Source organism: Daldinia childiae (genome assembly GCF_008694065.1).
Source record: "Daldinia childiae strain JS-1345 chromosome Unknown Scaffold8, whole genome shotgun sequence".
NCBI classification, from domain to species: Eukaryota; Fungi; Ascomycota; class Sordariomycetes; order Xylariales; family Hypoxylaceae; genus Daldinia; species Daldinia childiae.
The window spans coordinates 556,079-577,711 of NW_022984649.1; the positions used below are offsets into that span (position 1 = coordinate 556,079).

The following is a 21,633-nucleotide window of genomic DNA, read 5'->3' on the forward strand; positions in this document are numbered from 1 at the left end:
TAATTTCCGTTGTTTCTTCTTTCAGCAACTTGAACGTCAACAGTAAATGTCCTTGTATCTAGTATTCCGCTTACCTATACAATTCTAATAACCCCGCGGCGGTTTAATCGGAACGAATAGCGGTTTCGTCGAGCGTTTCCCCCCCACCACAAAGAGGAAAGACATGAGCTCCGAGACCACCGAGAAGATGTCGGCGGCTACGCGCGAGGTAATAGGCAAGGTTCGTCAGCTAGTGCCACCGATGTTGGAGAAGTTTCATAAAGGTAGGTTTGTTTGCGAATGGATTTTTATAGCGGAGTTGGAAAATTGGGATCAATGTGATTTTGTATATTGTTGCTGGCTATCTAGCTATAACGGAACTGAGGATGGTTGAGGAATCTAATGCTGATCGGTTGGGTGTTTTTCTCTAGGTCAATTGGGTCGCGTTGCTGTTATTGGCGGTAGTGAGGATTATACTGGCGCGCCGTACTTCTCTGCTATGGCGAGTGCTCGCTTGGGCTGCGATATGGTACGTAGAACGGGTTTCTTAGTATGTAGCTTAAGAGTAAGAGGGCACGGCAAGCTAACTCGAGACTTGTTCTTCTCAGTCCCACGTTATTTGCACACCCGGTGCCGCCGCCGTGATCAAGACGTATAGCCCGAACCTGATGGTGCACCCACTCATGCGACAATCTCCTCCTCCGGGCTCCGACTCAAGCTCCCCTGCCGATACGGACCTCGCGCAAGTCTCTAGCAAGATCATCGATATGCTACCGCGGCTGCACGCGCTAGTCGTGGGTCCGGGGTTGGGACGAGACCCGTTGATGCAGGAAACTTGTGCCAAAGTCCTTGCCGCAGCGCGCGAGCGCAAGATGCCCGTAGTACTAGACGCAGACGCACTAGCTATCGTGCTCAAGACGCCTGAGCTGGTAATAGGCTGGCGGGAGGTTGTGCTCACGCCGAACGTAGTCGAGTTCGGGCGGCTGTGGAAGGGCATCAAGATGGACTCGTCGTCTCAGAGCAAAGAGGCGAGCAGCGGTGCAGATTCGCCCGACCAAGTCGAGGCGCTGTCGCGCGCTCTCGGTGGCGTGACGATCGTGCAGAAGGGCGGCAAGGACTTCATTAGTAACGGCGAGACGACACTAACGGTCGACCTGCAAGGCGGGTATAAGAGAAGTGGTGGTCAGGGGGACACGCTGACGGGAAGTATTGCGACGTTCTTGGCTTGGCGAAATGCGTATCTGGGAAAGATCTGGGACCACGGCGGCAACCTTAGCGAGGGAGAGACTCTCGGATTAGCTGTTTTCGGAGGCGCGGCTATTACGAGGGTAAGTTGCTTACCTTGAGAAACGAAGAAGGCCAAGGTTTCCTTTCTAACTTATGCCCATAGGAATGCTCCCGCCTTGCCTTTGAGAAGAAGGGTAGGAGTTTACAGGCTAGTGATCTGACGGACGAGGTCCATACAGCATTCTTAAACGTGATCGGGGAACCGACTGAGAAGCAAAGGTATGTATTTACATCCTATTCCATCTCATTGCCTCTCGATGCTAATTAGTTACAGTTAGAACCAGCCGTAGTCTAGGAACGACAGTACAGCCACGACTATGAGCCAAAATATTTTCTAATATGAAGACAATATGCAATTGGCATCACTGCATTAGGACAGCTCATCCAAACCTATCAAGCTTATATGGCCTGGAATCTAGCCCGATATATATCGTATAAGGTCATCGAACACAGTTCAACCAAACATTTACTTGTACATAGGCTAGTGTTAGTAGAGAACCGACGGTATATGTGACCATGATATACAGCCTCTTACCTTATGCAAGCTAGCAACTAGTCATATGTCAAATAGGCATCAAAATGCAGTGTGATCACGCTTTGCAACTCTGACAAATATCAGACCTTCGTGCAACAATTCTGCGATACTCAATCGCGCGAAAACATGATGATATCCAGAAACTTAACGCAACTTAGAGACAATGTCGAAGTGTCGCTACCGCGTATATGTAATTAGGATACGTCCCGGCAAGAGTTTTTGCCTTTCTGCTTAAGCTCCCGCGAAATACACATTGGGTTACAGTGAGACTAGGCCTCGAGATTTGTAGCACCCAATTTCAAAACTTGAAGCCTGGATTCGTTCTACAATCTGTCGTGTTTGTGTACTCCGTGACAGCTTCAAATTTCGGAGATTCATTAACATCCACATGCTTCTGCTGTGGATTGCGAAACCATCTTGTTCGGAAGAATGTTTAGTGCACGCACGGACTTGGGTCTGATCAAGACGAAGTGACTTAGAGAGGTGTATAGGTCGTTGATGATGCGAGAAGGGTTAGAGAATGTGGGCGAAGGAGAGAAAAATATAGGATACTAGTCAGTAGGATTTTAGAATATGGAACTGACAGGTAGGTTACTAAAGAAGCTTTTTGTCATAATAGTTAATATTGAACCCGAAAATTTGAACACCTAAGATCAAAATTGGTGTGATGCCTCTAATTGACTTTAGAACCGTAGTACTCCAGCACAACTGTCACGGGATGATGCATCTGTGTAGATAGAAACAACCCTAACATGGGGTAATAAGGGTAGGTATACGGAGCTTGGTCTCTCCGTCCACTAAATTAATAAGTCAATAAGTCAACCGATCGGGCCTTTCGCTTCCATTCGAGACTCATTGGTTCGTGAACGCAAGTTACCGTGCACCGAGACATAAAACCCGGAGACGTACGACGTATGAGAACCGCGGGAGCTCCTTGTCCCTCATCCATAAGCTAGCCAGTCTTAGCGTCTTGCTAGAATAATTAGTTCTAGAGAGGTTACGTAGTTCACGGCGAAGCCTCCGCCTCTATTGATAATATAGAGACTCATACCCGGATGAGGCGTTCAGCAAGGCTGTTACTGCTGCTGCTGACAAAAGTACGGACTTCCAATGGAACCTTCTAAATAGAAGTGCCCTAGATTCTGAGTTTGATCAGGCAGGTTGAGAATCTAGGCATATGCCCCTGAAAGCTGGTACATTATGTCTGGTATGACATGCCGACTCCAGCTAACAAGACAGCCTATCTAAATAAGCAATGCCAGGCTTAATGCAGCATGCGAATCGCCCGGATCTGACTACACGGATCGGATGCCGGCTATAGTGACGATGGTTCCTGATGATGCAGTAGACCATGAGTTATTGTGAATCAACCACGACTTGCATATGCAAAGACTATGAATTTTGACAGGATCTAGGGGTGATTGGCTAACGTTAAGCCACCTTCATGTGACAAGGTAGATGATAGTCCACGCACATCGGCTGACCTTGAAGTGACCCGATCGGCTGGGACACGCTCCAAGCATTATCAGATCTTAGTCTTCGAAGCATGGCGTCCAGCCAAGGATTACCTCTCCGGGCGCATTCGGTCTTCCAATAAGATGGGACGAGAAGAAGAAAAAAAGTCCAAAGAGGTATATGTTGGTTCCCGATGCAGGGCTCGGAGCTTAATTGATCTCCTTGTAGTTTGCGCTTCTTGCGTGGTCCAGACGGAACATTGCGATGTTATATGAGGTACAGCTTATCCGCCTACGTACGGCGGAATCCGACATGATGAGGTTCCTCAAGTCCCTTATTCTCAGCATATATGCCACGGAGCATTAGAGATATTACCTGTGCTAATAGAGCTAGAGCTTTCGACATCCGCAGAGAAGCTGAAGTGAAAAAAAAGGAAAAGAAAAGGAAAGATTCGATATTCGAACGTTGTGACTGAAGATGAGACGAGATCATCGTAGGTAGGGTACTTTTTTAGGGGGCGGACCGGGGATCTTGACTGAGACAATAACGGACGTTTGGACCCGAGGGGCAACCAATGATTCTTCAATTAAGGGTTTTCATCACAACAGAATTCATTTATAACTTCCACGGATGTTCGAATGCCTTCGATATTCTAAGACAAGAAGAATGATGAAGATGTAATTACGAGAGAAGTTAGGTAAGGCTTGCAGTTGCGCTATTGCTGCCGTAGTTACGCTAATACATCCAATTAAGTTTAGTGAGTTTCATTGCCAAGATTGACTTTCCGCTAGTTAGACCCAGATACTAAATACGTACTTCGTACCTGTCCTGTCTCTCCAGCTTCAACTTTAATGGAATCCTATCAGGATTAGGTACCTGGCATACATCGGAATATGTACCTATTCATAGTGTAAGGTAGGTATCATCGGACTTCTTGCTTTTATACCGCTACTAGCACCTGCGTATATGTAGACTATAAACTCCCTTATACCAGGAGTTAGGAAATCACTGCCAACCTTCCCTTCGGCACTTCTAAGTCCTTCAAAGGAAAGGGATTCTGCTTCTGTTGTGGAACCATGGGAGCACCCCTGGCTCTTCATACCGCTCATTGCATCATGGTAACCGAGGCTTGTCGACTTCGATGCAACTCTCTCGGTAGTGTTCCGAATTTCATGACCAGAAATTGTCTTTCTTTTTAAGAAGGGATAAGGGGGGGTTGGCTTATCCCCGGCTCGAATGGCCTGAGTTGTCTTACACAACCCACCATTGCTAACTAATAGCTCCGTCAAAACCGTTGTAAGAGATCCAGATTCCAGACTATAATCACACTAGAAGTGCTGTGTCAAGGTGAGTGATGGTAATCCTTACTAATAACCAAGTACCTACCATTGAATTGAGTGAAACTGGGAACCCCGTGTACAAGGCTGTTGTACTCGGAAGACTCGAGATGCCCGGGTCCTCCCTCCCTTAGTATTCATGTATTTGTGTACCCCACGACTTCCTACCTGATTCTTTGGGAAAGGGGGACAAGTCTCACATGGCATATGGCCATCAGACTTGGTCGTAACTACCTTCTCCGAGAATGAACTTGAGATGAACTTTTCAGGTAGGTATTTTAGTTTTTTCTTCGTGCTTTGTTTGGAACAGCTGAGTACCCCCTGGCCCCCAGCCAACCAGTCCACATTCCCAAAACGGTCATCTACCAGCCATCATAGCCAATGGCGTCGTGGCTACCTTGTATCTATCAAACGACTGGTTGGTTTCTTCCACATCGCAGCCCCCATCACCGCGCAAAGCTTTAGATGAAATGAGATTCTAAAGTCCATACCTGTAACTTGCATCGTCCGCCACCACAAAATCGATTGCATGATCCAGCTGCCCGCCAAGCTGAAGACCACATAGACCACATACGCGTACGCGATCTATCACAGCTACAGCTACAATTACAATTACAACTACAACTGCTCCGTCTAATTTATTCATCTCAATCCCAGTCAATTCGCATACTCAGTTAGGTACCCAGTCGGATACCTAGTCTAGTGGTCAAACATTCTCATGTCCAACCACAAATACACCTACTAGCAGTTTATAACAATTGGTTGGTTTATTCCTTTTCATCGTATCACTTCTTCATTTGTATTACGCCGTCACCATCTGAGCTCACCTCATCAAGAACTGTGTTTGCACATAGGCCGAAATTGAACTTCACCAGCCTTGAACCGCCCCAGACACCACTATGATCTAGTCCTCCCTTGTGCTCATTACCCCAGCTGTGGTTAAGACATGCCAGTTCTCCAAGTTCTCTCATGCGTAGATTTTGGTGTCAAAAGGAAGCCCCCAGCACTAGAAACACCTTAGCAACGCAACATATACTTATCCCATCTTGTCTTCTATATTTCAACCATCCAATTTATTCGGTATTCCTTGAGCCAATCTGCTGTACCCTCTAACACTAACCCTCGGCCTATCTGTCGTGTAATGCCGGTGCGGCGGACCTCGAGATGAGATGTACTCTATTATTTCCTACTCGTGACACCATCAAGGCCATCTGGTCTACGCCCCAATTCGTCACGGATTGCCCTCTTACATTATTCACTCATTAGGAGCCTCCAATTGTCCTCTTGAGGACTAGACACACACGCGTATCCATACGGTCAGGCTCGTCAACCACATACTGACTCACGATTTTTCATCGACCCTCGTCCGAATAAGACTACACGTGTGAATAAGCAATCACTTTATTCCACCAGTTATTCCTTCGCTTGGAATATCAAGTATTAGGTACAATTATTTTCTGTTTCTACATTATGCAATTCTATATGCGGTTTTTCTTAGATCTCAAATACCTACCATGCACAAGCTGACATGATGGCAAAACCAGAACCACCAACAGCTTCCAAGGTGGTGGACAGGATGGTTAACGGGCTAGAAAAGCTGGAGAGGTTTTTTGGCACTTCAAGGAAGAGGGATAAGGACAGAGGCTCGAGAACTAAAGATATTTCAATTGTCTCAACTCCAACGCAATCGCTCAGTGGTCCCCATTTCCCATCACCATCTTTCATGCACCCAACATCAACACATATGAAACCTCGGGAAGAACCAGTTCCATGGTCTAAAATAATTAAAGAGCGCTCCCAAAGTCTGCCCGACCCGCATGGTGGTTTAAAAAGACGATCTTCGATCAGCATCGTTCCCAATCACCGGCATCATCCTAGCGACCCAATCCGATTAATCTCACTGCTAGTCGAAGATGAGGGTCCGAGCGGCATGGGGATGTTTTCTCGTTTTAGATTTCCGGATGACACTGCCGATGACACTACCAAGAACGAAAATACGGAAATATTTCCCACAGACGGTATCGTCGAAGGGCTGACACGAGAGCACACTATCCAAGAGTTCCAAGCGGAGAACATACTAGATTGGTGTCCCCGACGTTTATCTTCACTATTCAACAATCTCGGTCTAGATACTTCTATTGATTCTATTGACCATCGCCTAGCTAGAGTATCCAACCATGACATAGAATCATTAGCCTCGAGGCTATCTCCCACATCATCCTCTCCTCCTTCTCCTAGGACGAAGAGAGAAGGCTTAATTACCATACCGCCTAGAAAGTCATCCCGGAGACTAAACGAAGCTTTAGCCCAGGATCTGACAATTTCGACAAGAAATCATGTGCTGTATCCGATTCCCGCACACCCTCCCGATTCTCCACCCGCATCAGATGGGGAGGAAGAGTATGAGCAAACTACAATTCATGGATCAACGTCGATTAAAGGCTTATCTTCACCTATTGAATTTACGCCGCGACCATCGTCCGATTTTAACACTCGGCGCAGCACGGAAATTTCGACTCGTGCACAGGTCGTTCGAGAATCATGGGGAGCCAGAATCCAAGATCCAGCGCTGATCTACTATGCTCAGGGTGAAATAAGTCTTATTTCTCAACCGCAGCTCGTGCGAAAGTCCACAAGTTTAGCTTCGCTATCGACTATCACTAGATATTCAACGAATGATTGCGATATTAAAGAGCCATCACTTGATGACTTCTATGCTCTCGATGACGAAGACGTTGCAGAAAGTCTACCCGCTACCCCCATGCCAGAAGCCGATATACCGCCAACACCACCTCCGAAGTTCTCACCAAAGACTCCTATCGGCAGAAGCCGTTCCACTCGACATGTGCCGATCGCGCCTACTACCGCCATCAATCTTGTATCTGGAGAACTCACCCCGCCCCGTACACCTACTGACCCTCAATTTCTCTCATTGACTTATTCACCCACTACTTCATCGGGAACTTCAGGGGCAATGTGGGCTGCTAAAATCGCAAAAACATACAACTTCGACTTGGTGTACGTCGTCAATCTCTGGCCGAAAGACAAGGATGACGACTCGAATCCTCACCAATCCACTCCTTCCCATGGTCAACACAACGCGCAAAACGTAGATGATGTTACTACTCAGCGTGCTGTCGTCGCACATACAAAGTTGGAAATGACTGGCCAGATACTTGCTGCTTATGGCCTAAGTGAATTCGGATCACCTTTTCGAATTCACGCCGAGTTCCACAGGAAAATGCTTGGGTGCAGGGGCTGGAATGAGTACCGTGATGAGCTCGCATCCCCTGAGATGATATCTCGCGGGTGGGCATGCTCTTTTTATACCAACTGTTCCTCGATGGCCCGGAATGCTATCGGAGAGAAGCACTTAGCACGAGGTGGAACAGCGAATCGCGGTATAATCTTCGCAGCATACACAAGAAAGACGACCAAGTCAGTGATACCAGTTAGGCCGTCACCAAGGCAAACCGCAGTACTCGGCAAGCTGCTCTATGATTCGCAGAAACTTGTTGACGCATTAGTCCACGGCGATTGATTTTGTAATGCATAACTATATCCATGTTATATATTAACGAAGATAGCATCAGCGAGGCGGCGCAGTTAACCCTGGGAGAACCATAATGTCGAATACGTGCTATGAAGTATTAACGATCCTGGCTGCCCGAGGGTGTGGGCAAATATTCTGAGGCGTTACAGCGCATTTTGCTGGGCTATGTGCTAGGGGTAGAAAGGAGATGAAGTCGCATAATCCATATGCATCGTAAAATAACCTAGTAAAGGTATTCCCTTTATAAAAGATTCCCTCGAGATATATTAAACGGAAAATACCAAACCTCATATTAATATGGAATAGACTTAAACTTCATTCTGATACAAGTTATAAAGTTACAGCTTTTTGCTGGGTCAAGACGCTTAGCTGGCTTGACAATCTTCATGAAGACTTCCAGCCGTCGGCGTCAACAAATTCTAAGCATTAAATCAATCTCTGAAGCCCTATATGTAAGGTATGCTCGTCGGACATGAGGCCGACGCGAAACTAACCTTGTTCTTTGTGGAAACCCGATTCCGAGGGAAATGCCGACGCCTGATGCGAAACAGCGATAAAGATAGCCGCGTAGATCGACCCAGACGAAAACACTGAATATATATATATCCCAGTAATCCCGTAATCATAGCAAAAGTGCGACTGACGGACAGTGGATTTGAGTCTGAAATGCTACTTCGATGGTCGCGAAAAACATCTGGACGAGTGGAAGGCTTTACTCGCAGCAGCAGACGAACGATTCGTGCTTCATCGAGTGTCTGAGCCCAAGGGATCTTTGCTGGGGGTCTTGGAAGTTTACTGGGGCGTGTCTGGTACTGTAAAAATTTGAAGGGGCATCTATCAGTGATATGAAGTATGACGCTCCCCTTATAGCCACGGCGTAGAGTATATTAAAATCAGCATGTGCGTTTTTATTTCACTATATTGTAGCTAAGGAGGCCTAGCTATCTTATGTAGGGACACATTCCTCGATGACTTGCATTATTAATAACCGCCAATTTACTCGCGCCGATCAGCATAGATGATCTCCGCAGCTTGCTCTGCCAATGCGAATGTTGCGACCTGAAGATGCCCGGTGATTGCAACAGGGAATACCGAAGTATCAACAACACGTAGGTTCTTAATGCCCTTGACCCTTAAATTAGTATCAATGACACTACCCATCGCAGCTGTTCCCATAGGGTGGAAGCATGTGCTAAATAGAATATCAGCAATATGAATTAGCAGGGATGAATACTTCTTACCCTACTCCAGCACGTAATCGCGCATCGATATCTCCGTCCGTAGATTCTGTCGATAATACTTGGTCGAAACCGGGTACACCTTTCTCTCCGTCCAGGATCTCTCGGCCTATGATTGTAGCGTCGCTTCCCGCATACCTAATTTGCATCTTCAGGCCTTCACGTATCGCGTATCGGTCAACTGCCGTGCTCAGATAATTAGGGTCGACGAGAGGATGATCTCTGATACTATCCGAAGCTAACTTAACAGAGCCGCGCGACGTAGTGAGCAGCATGACAAGAGCAAGCGATACCAGCGACCCATCAGGCCCACCCGCGTACATGAATATGTTCTCGACAAACGCACGCTTTTGGTTGAGCAGCGGGTGCGTTAAGGGGTCAGGGGTAGACCCTTCGTCTTCCGTGATCGCTGCTACGAGACCTTCCTTGGGCACGTCGGTGGTGGCAAGGAAGTCCATAGGAGATCCCCAGCCGTATTGAGGCTTTGCAAATACGGGGTTGTTCGAGCCCAGAGCCCACCCGTCGGCGGGATTCTTGACCTTCCACGCATGATGGAATATTGTATGATCTATTAGGTTTTTACCAACTTCCGGCTGGTCCAAAACTACGGGTATCTTGAACTTGTTAAGTTCTTCTGCAGGCCCGATGCCAGACAACATCAGGATTTGAGGAGTGCGAACAGCGCCGGCGGATACGATGATTTCATGGCCACGTATTTCCACGCCGCTTTCCAGTTTGATGCCAACCGCAGAGATGTCTTCGGCTGTCTTGTTTGTCAATACTTTCTCTACCAAGGTCTCGGTTAATACGGCAACGCCGTCTAATGAATATACGGCTGAAGCTATCTCGCGCCGACCGTTTACTTTATTCTCCTGTAAATCGCCAACGCCTATCGCGTTTCCCGCGTTAGCGTCTAGCCCCGGGAGTGCCTCGACTCCTATCTCAGCCCACGACTGCAGGGCATGATTGCGAAGCGGAAACTGGCGGTTCGTAGAAATGACGGATTGGATAAAGCTAGGGCCATCGGTTCCACGCTGTTGCTTGTTGATGTTTTCACCTTGGAAATTCTCTGACTTCTTCATAAATGGCAGTAATCCATCGTAACTCCAGCGTGCGTCGTTTACCTTCGAACCCCAGAGGTCATAATCAACCCTGTCGCCTCTAACCCATCCATCTAATTGTAAAAACTCCCTTTAGCTTCGGGTTAATCATATGCGGTGGGATTCTAGTAACTCACTGTTGTTGATCGTAGTCCCGCCACCGAGAGCCTTCCCAGATGGCAAGTCGATCTGACGGCCGTTAAGGTGCGGTTGTTGGACAGTCTTGTACTTCCAGTCAAAATCGCCTCCCATCAAATTGGTAGAGTTGGGCCAGACGATATCCGGGCGATCATTGGCATTGGGACCAGCTTCTACCACGAGGATCTTGAGCTTCGGGTTGAACTCGAAGAGTCTATGAGACACCACCGAAGCTGACAATCCTCCGCCGACAAGGATATAGTCCCATGTCGTTTCTTTGATTTCCGATATATCCATGATTATACTCGGGGGTCGACAGTAGGTTTGAAGTAATCCGTGAGGAGGGTCAGAGGCGCGCCCTTTAGATCTTCTTCCCTTTATACTACCCACACATTTCTAACAATGAAAACGCTCCACGTATCTACCAAGCAAGGGATGTATGGCATCTCCACCGGTCGCCACATACCACCCGATATTAATGTTGTACAAGAAGGCTGTGTACCAATACCTAGAAAGAGATTCGTATTTTGTTTCTAGTCCTGTTCTATTTCAGGACGATCTTAACGCTTGATTTAGTTAGGGCTTATATATAGGACGAAGGGATATGCTGGTGCTTACTGCAAACCATATCGCTATCGCCCTTGTGGCAACTATGTATCACCGTAACTCTCGCACATGACTCTATCTCAATGACTATCTTAGGTATCTATATAGCGACAGGTACCAATTTTTAAGCTGATAGTTCGGACTCATGGTTGTGAACTGCTATGTTACTTGCGGTATCATTTTACGAACCCAGATCGCAAGCCAACTTCAGGGTGAAATCATATGTAGGTTTAATAAGCACTAGTAGTGTAGTTCTAATCCGAAACCAAAGAACTATAATAGCCATTCTTATCCAAGACGCCAATGTGGATTGGTGTTGGTTACCATATTAGAAGATAGAATGGTCCTGATTGAACGAAATGCCGTTAGTGAGTTGACTATTGCATGAGTCCTAATCATCTAATCGGATTTACTTATGATCTCTTTTTTTATATGAGGCTATTATGGACGGAGTAATTTTAGACGTTCGTTAACTCTGTTATTTTTATCTATATAAGATAGGACACGTAAAAAAAAATATCGTACACGGAACCAATCATAAAAGAAACAGGTACTCATGCAGACCCCCTCCCCTATAGATAGTTCATAGAATGCTTAACCACTAAGACCAAGAGCCACCTGTATATTAACTTAGATCAGTACCTATGTTCTAAGCTGTATGGTTGTTTTATAATAAAACCAACCCCAACCTTTGTCCAAATCCAGTATTTAATAATATTTCCGCCTTAACAACCCAATTAATGATTCCCCTGCCACTTTGCAAAAAAAAAAAAAAACCTCCGACAGCAAGGTTTTCCAGATCCAAATATCCTATATTTAAGCCATCATATCTCCTGTATATTTCATCGGCGGTTTCGCTGTTCCTTTCTGCTCTCTTGCGCCTTTCGCAACTCCCTCTTGAGATACCAAGTTTCGAGTTTCTCGGCCCTGGCAAGCTGTCGTAGATAGGAGAGTAGCGGATGCTGGGTCTGATCCAGACGCATATATTTGACGCGTACGAGCTTCTCAATGAGCGCTTCTTGCCATTGATAGCGGTCTTTTTTGGATGCCCAGGACGGATAGTGACCGTTGGTTATGCTGGGGAAATCGAATGTTTCGATCCATTCGGATTCCCTAATTTTGGATTGGTTGGGAAGCTCGGCGAAAGAGGAGAGTTGTGTTGTAGACTGTGTGTATTCTCTATATTGAGGGCTGGGTGATAATTTCCCGCTACTTGTTGGAGTTATGGTTTCCATAGTTGGGCTTGAACTAGTTTTGGTTGAGTTTATGATGTGTGGAAACCATGATAAAGTGAAGGTGATTCGTGGTGTGAGAGTGATTATATTGATGTAGTTATATGAAGGACGAGCTTGGAAAATATTTTGATGGTATGCCCTCATTATATATTTGCACGAGTAGTTCGCACATACTACACCTTTTTTTAGTTAATAACCTTGAAGAAACCTTGAAGTCTTCTTTATCGCTTAGGCCTTGTGCTATTCGTAATTTTCCTAATAATGTATGATAGAGTTTAACTCGGTGGCGAGATGCTTCAATGCTATAGTAGCTATTAGTAAACTATAAAGCCTATGGCTTTTTACTCAACTTGCGGCTATCGTATAATTTGTCAAAGCAACACTTGGCTTGTAAACTCTAATAGCGAATAATTGTTGAATATAGAACTATATTCAACCCCTTTAGCCTGAGATATAGCTCTAAATTCTTTAAGAGATATACCACACAGATAATTTCAACCGTGTCTTTGCGAAAATTTTTACTCGTTTTCGATATTAGCCATCCCTCTACGTATCTCCCACAAGGATCTCACGGACAAAGCTCTTATGGAGAGTTTGTGGAGGCCTCACTATAGCGATGATTTTGCGACTAGTGGAAAATACTATAGTCTTTGCTTCTGGTAGACATCGGTATATCTCTGGGAGATTGGGCTGAGAGATACGTGCGGGTGCGGGTCGATATATGGGGGCGTGGAGGGCATCACTTAGATAATTATCATCCGTGAGAACTGTATTGCGCAATAATATTATGCAGAGTTATTTTGAAAATATGTACAATCTAAAGTATGGGATATCTCGGAGCATTAAAATATTTTAGCTATCTAATTTGCCTCGACCCGCATTACTTCTCATCTTCTTCGTGTTTTGAATCATGGTGTCCTATTTTGTCGGCAACTTTCTGTACCTGAGCAGATGCCGTTGCTCTCATTTCTCCCATCGCTGCTCTTTGCGTCTCGTCCACATCCCTTACAACTTGTGCTCCTGCCTGCTCTATCCGATCTCTCTGATTCGATATCTCACGTTGGCTTTCATCGACTGCTCGAACTGCCTGTGCACGCCGTTCCTCGACCTCGCGATCCAAATATGCCGCGTGGCTCTCGACTTCCCTAGCGGTAGCCTCTTGCATCCGCCTTCCTTGATCGCGAACGTGATTCGTAACATCCTGTGCCTTGCTCTCCATATTCGCTGCCAGTTTGTGCGCTAAACCGTCCACCTTCGAGATATCTATAATATTATCGCTACTGTCTCTGAAATTTCGCACATTCCTTGTCACCGATGTATAACTATCCGGCGTATTCATCTCGATTTCTTGCTTGGTGTGATTATACATTCGGTCTATGGCTGCGACAACTTCGTAAACGTCAAGCGTGCAGCCCGTACGGGAGAAGTCACGCTCGCGCTGTTCGATAAATTCGCGTATCTTTTTCCACTCGTTCCCATAGTATTTGAGACGTCCCGGGAGCCCGCTGCCCCTTAGGAATGTTAAGAGTCCAGCGATGATGGTGTTGATAGCGCCGAAGGCCGTGACCGCTCCGTGGCTAACTCCTGCTGCGCCCATAGCCGTGATCGATGCTGCTACTACAATCTGGAAAAAGTAACACGCGTTGATAAGGATTGAAAATACTTTATAACGGTCCTTAGACTTCTGTTCCGAGTGTACGACGCGCGCGTATATACCGATATTGGCGGCCGGGCGGGTTCCCACGGGGCTCGATTCGCTGTAGCCAAGATACGGCGAAGTACTAATGCCCACCATAAGGCGGAAGAGGGTAAGACGGTTGTCCTCGGGTACGAGGTAGCTTTGATGAGTATGGGGGAGAATATTTGAGTTGGTCCCCAACGTCGAAGCTATAGGAGTTGAGCCGACACCTGCCGCGGGGATGGCATTCTGTGCCCCCTGTTCCTCATCAATATGACCTTCTTGCTGTCTCTTCTTGAAGAGTAGTCGCAGTAGTGCGCCGAAGAATGATGCCATATCGTGAGCTGTTCCGGTTTTCCGGCCCAACTGCCTAAGCACAGACAGTCATACGATATCAAAACATAAAAACCACAACGTAAAAGAAAATCCAAAGCCGCTAACGCACAAGACTCCTTAAGCCACGATACTGAAACACTTTCTATATTTTATAAGTAATGCGGCTCTTTCAGCTCGTCTCTAGAAGCATGAGTGCCCAAAACGTATAAAAGTACCTAAAATAGCATCGATCTACGCCATGCTACAGCTAAATATTGCGGAGTTGACCAATCATTGTCCTGGCGGAGACTTAAACGGGCCTCCGCGCCGTTATGTGCCAAGTAATGGGGGCTGATAGGCGAGCGAATGCCGTTGGACGGGATGGCCCTCCATCGCTGACCACTTACATGATCGTGATGCATTGATTTGATGCCTCGTTCATCGTGTCGTAGTCGGGAATCATGAGCGTTGTAAAATATGATGGAGTCGCCGAGCTGATGTACCCAAGACCCTGGTAGTGTAATTTCCGCCGGCTCGCTCGGTAACGTCTTGGGGGGAAAAATAAGCAAGACGAAGTCCACACATGGGGAAAAAAAGAAATATGATATCTAAAGTTGCATCAGATTGTTGAGCTATCGAAATCATCCCTGAGACCTACATAACGCCATTGAAATTACCATTCTCAGGTAAGAGGCAGCCGGGGTTGATCTTACTATATAAAGGTATAATGAATCGCGATTATAGGACGGCGAATTCAGCCGCATATATTTTTGCTATGATTTAAGAAGCATCTAGGCACGTAAGCCGACTTGTGTAAGCGGCTCAACCTTTATATCACAGGCTCATGGTCAAATTCTCTATCTCTGTATGGTGAACGAATCATAAGTGTAGAATAGCAGGTCCACATTCCATTCTTGGAATATAATTTATAGCGATCAACGATGGACCGACCGGTCGGGACAAGCTTCGGGATGAATCGATCTCGTACGCGTACCTAATAAGTCATACGGGTTTGATAGATCATATTTGTCTACAAGACCGTGCTGATTTAATTCTAGAGTAGGTATTATTCAGCCTTGACATTCTCGGTTGTGTAGGAGAGATTCGGTGAATGTAGAGCCGCCATTCTAGGATGGTGGTAGTCTATTACGAATGAAGTTTGACGAACGAAGTAATTCTTATCCCCATCGACGAAGCAATATCAAACTCTGCTATTGAGAGTAGGTCGCCAAGTTTTCAGGACAAACCAAACGATGGACTATTTGTTTTTATATAGTCCGGTCATGCTACCAGCCGAAAGTCTCCCAACCTTTAACCAAAGTACATGCAGATACCCAACCCGGGTAGATAGCGTATAATCCTCTCTGTGGTAACGGTGAGAACTATGAAAGTATAGACGACGATATACTTAGTAAGTATCTTACTCGAGCCGTAAACTCGCAATTATTAAGAGTGAAAAATTGTGGCTCGATACCTACTAGAAGTACCTTGGTTGCCTAATCGAGTAATCATTTATCGGGATTCGTAGAGCTTACAGGCCTACGGTGGACCATTATTACAACTGTGCCAAAATCGAGAAAATAGGTGGCACTATGTCTAATAAGGTAATAGTAAGGCAAAAATACAGTGTAAGCTCAATTAATATGCGCTGTATACACAATTAACACCCCTTTTAACCTTATACCATAATAACTTTACGAATATCTATCCGAATATTTTTTCGAAAACTATCAATATTTTGATTAGAAAAGGATAAAAATTACTGTCCAGGTTGCATGCGATTTGACCCAAAATTCGTAAAGATATTAAGACAGCTATATACATGTAGTCTTTCCTATTCTAAAAGATTAGCCAATCAGATATTGCCTTTACTTTAGCCTTGGCCTTATATACCTAGGTAAATTCAATAATAACACTTACTTACACGTATACACGTATTCAAATAACTTTACCAATATACTATTTCAAATATTATAATTAATATGATATTATAGCCTCATTCAATGCGAAAATAATAATGCAAGTTGCATTTATATATAGCCTTTGGCTGGCGTGTTGTGTCAAGTCTTATAGAGAGGCTAGCACGTGATACCCTTTATGACCACTTTGGAATCCCGTATATATATCATACATATATGACATATTATCTTTACGAAATAAATTTGAAAAATTACACAACTAATTTAATAATTTTTTTCTTACTTCAATTGAAATAATACTATTTTCTTTAAATTTTTAGAAAGAATATTCAAAAAGTTATTAAATAATATAAGAATTTTGTATATACCCCGCATAGTATACTGTGCACCTTTTATACTAGCCTTTTTTGGACAGATCTGACCTATTTTCTTGATTTTGGCACAGTTGTAATAATGGTCCACCGTAAGGCCGAGTAATGCGTATGTACAGGTCTCTGGGATGAGAGATAGTAGCGCGGCGCTAAGTGGAGATGTTTAACCAAACATGGCTAGTAGGTATCTTTACATATAAATTTATACGTAAGATACAAAACCTTAATAGAAAGATCAACTTTTTATACTTAATCTTTTATCCAGACCCATATATTGATATTCAGGAGCAGCCTTTCAGTTCGAAAAGTATTGATATTCAGTACTGTTATATACAAATTTATACGTAAAGCTACCTGCTAGCCATATTTAGTTAAACATCTCCACTTAGCGCCGCGCTACTATCTCTCATCCCAGAGACCTGTATGTACAAGGTATATCAATCCCTGTCGTTTCTACTGTCCCTACCCTATCGCGACTATCTTGATAATCTTCTTCAACGATTACCTACTTTCAAGATCATATACTTCATACCTTACATTTCCCCGACGTAGTTACGCACTTTTAAAATAGAATTTTCGCTATTTTGTTTCATCACAGCTAGCTATGACCATACGCTCGGATACAATCGAGGATGGCCTCTTTAACCCTAACCATCGGCTCGATCCGTCCCAACAAGCGCACACTCTAATCCACCGTATCTACAACTATATCAAACCTCGCCGCGCGCCTCAGCCCAAATCATACCCTCCTCTCTCAAGTATCCCACGAACATCTCCCGAACGTCTTGCCCATGCCTCTCCCGACTCTCCCGACGATGCCTTATCGACACCGACCGTCCTCTACCTCGCCTATGGTTCCAACCTCTCCGCCGAGACTTTCCTCGGCATGCGCCACATCAGACCGCTAAGCAAGATCAACGTGTCAGTACCGACTTTTGATCTGGCCTTTGACCTGTCGGCGTTGGCGTACTGGGAGCCATGCTTTGCGAACGTGTCGCCGCGCAAGATCCCTATGCCGCCTATCCCGGGCGATCCGCCGAGACCCCCATTTCCTCCTCCATATAGCGCAAGATCCGACCGACAAGACGAGGTAGCAGAAGAAGAGGAGAGGCTTCCGGGAACATTACTCCCCTCGCTCCCTCCGGATCATAGCCCGTCCTGGTCTAAGGGGCTCTACGGCGTGGTCTACGAGGTCACGCGCGAGGACTACACCCGGATCATAAATACGGAGGGCACTGCCTACGAAGAGATCCTAACGCCGTGTCTGGCGCTGCCGCCGCCTTTCCACGTCCCCGAGAAACCCCCTATTCCCGAGTTACCGAGACCGTTCTTAGCGCGCACCCTATATGCGCCACAACTACCCTCCTTCGATCCCCCCGATGGTGGTGACGGTGGCGACGATAAGAAGCGCTGGTGGCAGAAGCTATTATTACCTGTCCACCGAACCCCGGGCTATGCGCAGCCAAGCCCGCGGTATCTACGTCTGATCCGCGACGGTGCCCGCGAGCATTATCTACCTGATGATTATCAGACGTACCTTGCACGTCTGGAGGCGTATACTATCACGACGTGGCGGCAAGATATTGGACGTTGGTTATTCCTATTCACAGTGGTGCCGTCATTCGCGCTGTTGGCGCTGCTTGGTTACCTGCTAGCTAGTAAAGATAGCAAGATACCGAAGTGGTTGGAGGCAGCAACAACTATCCAGCGAAATCTAATGTGGAAAATCTACGATTATGTATTCAAACCTCTGTTTGGGGACGGAGAGCGGACGATACAAGAGGAAGATGATGACTCGGGTAGCACAAGCAGAATACGTACACAAGCGTGGGGAAGCGAGAAAAATGCTTTGCTGGCGGATTGGTAGCATAAGAGGTACTTAAGCAATGTTGCACTACGAGGATGGCAATCAATTTATGTGACGAATCTAATAATGTCATGGGATATCATATCATACTGAAATGTCCTTCTAGCCTATTTCTATCGCACCCAATCGTGAATAATACAGCCTAACCAATTGACCATTGCCTTGTCCAAATATTTCCCGTTACGCTTTTCGCATCAATTCAGCGTATAATTCTATTAGCAACTACCTAGGTTGCTTACAATTTACTTTAACCATGCCCCGATGATATCTAAGTCCTCGCAACAAGGTCGGGGATGTCGTCAACAGTATGTCGTCCCTCGAGGATATTGTGGACAGCCGTGAATAACGGGTAATCCTGCTCGAGGCCCCGCTGCTTCAGAAACGAGTTCACCTCGGCGGCCGTGCTGGTACCTTGCAACTTCTGGCCGTTAAGCTCCGTCTGCTCGACTTCCTGGACAGAGATGCCCTTTTCGACAGCCTTCTTGGCACATCGGAAGTTTCGGCCACCGCTGCAACTCGTGATCAAGTCTGCTACACCGGCACTCTCTTCGGTGAATGTGCCGGTTGAGATGGTTTCGCCAAAGAACTCGTGGCCGAATTTAACCATCTCGAGTAGTCCCACGCGCATGATTGCCGCCTTAGCGTTGTCACCCCAGCCCCGGCCGTCAACGAACCCCGCGGCTAAAGCGACGATATTCTTCAAAGCACCGCCGAGAGAAACACCTGCAACATCCGAAACCATGCGTACGTGGAAATAGGGGCGGTGGAAAAGCGTCTTGAAAGTGTCATGGTCCAGAGGGTGGTACTCGGGCGGGACAGGAGTTAGCTTAGTTTTGCTGATCCTACCCCTGACATCCCGGTGCTGCGTATCGGCCAAGGGGGTGATGCTTAGCTCGTCGGCGGACGCTAGTGGCGAGTTGCGGTTCGGAGTCGCAGAGCGAGGCGTTGCGTTTCGAGACGGGTTGCGCGAGTTGTCCATGGGTGGCGGATCATACGCAATCGTAGTTTCGGACCACTTCTCGGCCGCGATTTCAGATGCGATGTTCGCGCCTGATAGGGCGCCGCAGTAAATACCTAGACCCTCCCCAATCCATTCCGAGAAGAGGGATATACCCTCATCCGTAACATTAACACCTTTAATGCAAGATATCCCTCGAGCGAACGGTAAGATTTTCCCTTTGAGCTGCCCACAGATTCTGTGGATAAATTGGTGAGGCAGATTAAAAATTAGAATAGACGAATTGCTGACGGCATCCTCGAGGGAGGGGTTCGCAACGAGGTTCGTAGGGAGCTTGATGTTTGGGAGATATTTGATGTTCTCGTGGTGTGTGTTGATAACGGATGTAAGCTTTTGGGTCTTGCCCTCGTATTCTACGTCCTCTTCATACACCCACATCTGAACCTCCTCCTCGAATAAATCAGGGTGTTCTTTCGTGTTCTCAGAAACGATCTTGGAAATTGTCGAACCCCTTTTCACATTACAGTTAGTATCCTCGGGTATGAGGGAGCAAAATGCAGATATACTCACCAATTTCCAGAACCAATCACGGTTACCTTGTGCTTTCTGGTGCCGTTGGCGCCTAAGAGTCCCGGTGCCATGGTGGAGAAATGTGAGAAGCGTCTAGTAGAATTGTACGAGAGGAAGGATTTCTGTGAGACTCGAGCGTAGGCAGGAAATCTGAAAGAGGAAGCAAATGGGTATCTTAATAGGTAGAGTGTTTTCATACAGCCGAGAATTGAAAGCTTTGTAAGTTCAGAAGGCGCATTCGAGCTATTAAATATCAGCTCGGTAAAGTAGTAACGGCCGGATGATATCTTACAGACTTCATGTGACAGCGAAGAATCGAAAATATTACCTATAATCAATACCGGACAGACCGAGGCGCTTGGGAAGAGCAAAAAACCTGTGGCACCTGCCAGTAAATAGTGAGTGACGCACGAGACTGGCAGAATACTAAAAGTTACCCCTGCTATTCGGTATAGTATATCATATAAAGGGGGGGGGACTAAGTACCCTAATGGATGCTCTTACTAGCGTCTGATTGGGTTGAAGGCCTAAAACTGCTCGGTATATGGCATATATGACCCCCACAATTCGGGATCTTGCATAGATATTTGAGTTTAGAATTATATCCATCTATTGAGGAGCTAATGCATATTTCACCGCCTGCCTCAGCTAGCTAGATCTTTCCAGCGAACCGGTTCGAGGATTTAGGTCGGAGCTAAACCAAGTAGGACCTTGTGAGGGGCAACTTCGATTTAAGAAACTGAACGAAGCAATTCTATTTATACGTATACCTATCCTAAATATAAGTCCCTCATGACGTACTTGCGGCAAAAAATAATAATATGTTAAAGGATATTGATTATTCAAACGTCGAATTATAGGTATTCTTAGTGAAGTATAAGATGGGCAGCAATCTAAGCAGAAAATAAGCCGAGGTAGGACCACCGAAACAAGCCGAGGCCGCTTCAAGGTAATAATTAAATCGGCCTGGATACCCCATTTTAGCTATGATTATTCTATGAGATCGCGCACATGCACGACTATATAAGATATTTATTTGACTCTAATATATATCTCTTATATGATAAGTTTCATCGGCCATCTATATGCAATCACTACATGCTTCAAAGAGAGAGGAGGCGGGGTTAGCGGAAGCACTATGACACGATAACATAACGAAAGGTCCAGTATAAGTTAAAGTATATCATACCTATCTTTATGACTCTCATTCTTTTATATCTGTTTATTAAAGGCTCATAATGCTTATATCAAGTAAGCCTGTAGTGTGATAATGATAGAGTCCGAAGATCAAACAGGCGAGCTCCTAAATAAATGACTTATTCGTAATGTACGTTAGACAACCTAGCGCGCGGTACATTGTATATAGCCCCTATTTCTTTTGTCCAAGTCCTGATAGATATATCCTGACGGGAACCAAGTATGTAAAATACGAATAATTATGAGGTTCCAAAGTTGGGTCTCGATTATTATTCACAACTAGTTGAAGTAAGCA

General features: G+C 45.8%; 5 protein-coding genes across 5 annotated transcripts; 2 read left to right on the forward strand and 3 right to left on the reverse strand.

The window, feature by feature from the left end:
* Positions 1–163: 163 nt before the first annotated feature.
* On the forward strand, positions 164–8,134 carry GL218_06924 (ATP-dependent (S)-NAD(P)H-hydrate dehydratase; the record flags this gene model as incomplete). Its single annotated transcript, XM_033583660.1, has 5 exons — positions 164–263; positions 411–508; positions 588–1,307; positions 1,370–1,485; positions 6,925–8,134. The coding sequence occupies 5 exons, from the start codon at positions 164–166 to the stop codon at positions 8,132–8,134; spliced, it is 2,244 nt and encodes a 747-aa protein (XP_033433148.1).
* Positions 8,135–9,142: 1,008 nt separating this feature from the next.
* GL218_06925 (Pyranose dehydrogenase 3) lies at positions 9,143–10,919 on the reverse strand (the record flags this gene model as incomplete). The annotated part of the gene is made up of 3 exons (XM_033583661.1): positions 9,143–9,338; positions 9,388–10,558; positions 10,622–10,919. 3 exons carry the CDS (start codon positions 10,917–10,919, stop codon positions 9,143–9,145), a joined length of 1,665 nt encoding a protein of 554 aa, XP_033433147.1.
* A 2,424-nt stretch (positions 10,920–13,343) lies between these two features.
* Positions 13,344–14,477, reverse strand: GL218_06926 (putative c6 transcription protein; the record flags this gene model as incomplete). The annotated part of the gene is made up of 1 exon (XM_033583662.1): positions 13,344–14,477. One exon carries the CDS (start codon positions 14,475–14,477, stop codon positions 13,344–13,346), a length of 1,134 nt encoding a protein of 377 aa, XP_033433150.1.
* A 2,873-nt stretch (positions 14,478–17,350) lies between these two features.
* On the forward strand, positions 17,351–18,613 carry GL218_06927 (uncharacterized protein; the record flags this gene model as incomplete). Its single annotated transcript, XM_033583663.1, has 1 exon — positions 17,351–18,613. One exon carries the CDS (start codon positions 17,351–17,353, stop codon positions 18,611–18,613), a length of 1,263 nt encoding a protein of 420 aa, XP_033433149.1.
* Positions 18,614–18,881: 268 nt separating this feature from the next.
* Positions 18,882–20,212, reverse strand: GL218_06928 (Glycerol-3-phosphate dehydrogenase [NAD(+)]; the record flags this gene model as incomplete). The annotated part of the gene is made up of 2 exons (XM_033583664.1): positions 18,882–20,082; positions 20,142–20,212. 2 exons carry the CDS (start codon positions 20,210–20,212, stop codon positions 18,882–18,884), a joined length of 1,272 nt encoding a protein of 423 aa, XP_033433146.1.
* Between the last annotated feature and the right edge of the window lie 1,421 nt (positions 20,213–21,633).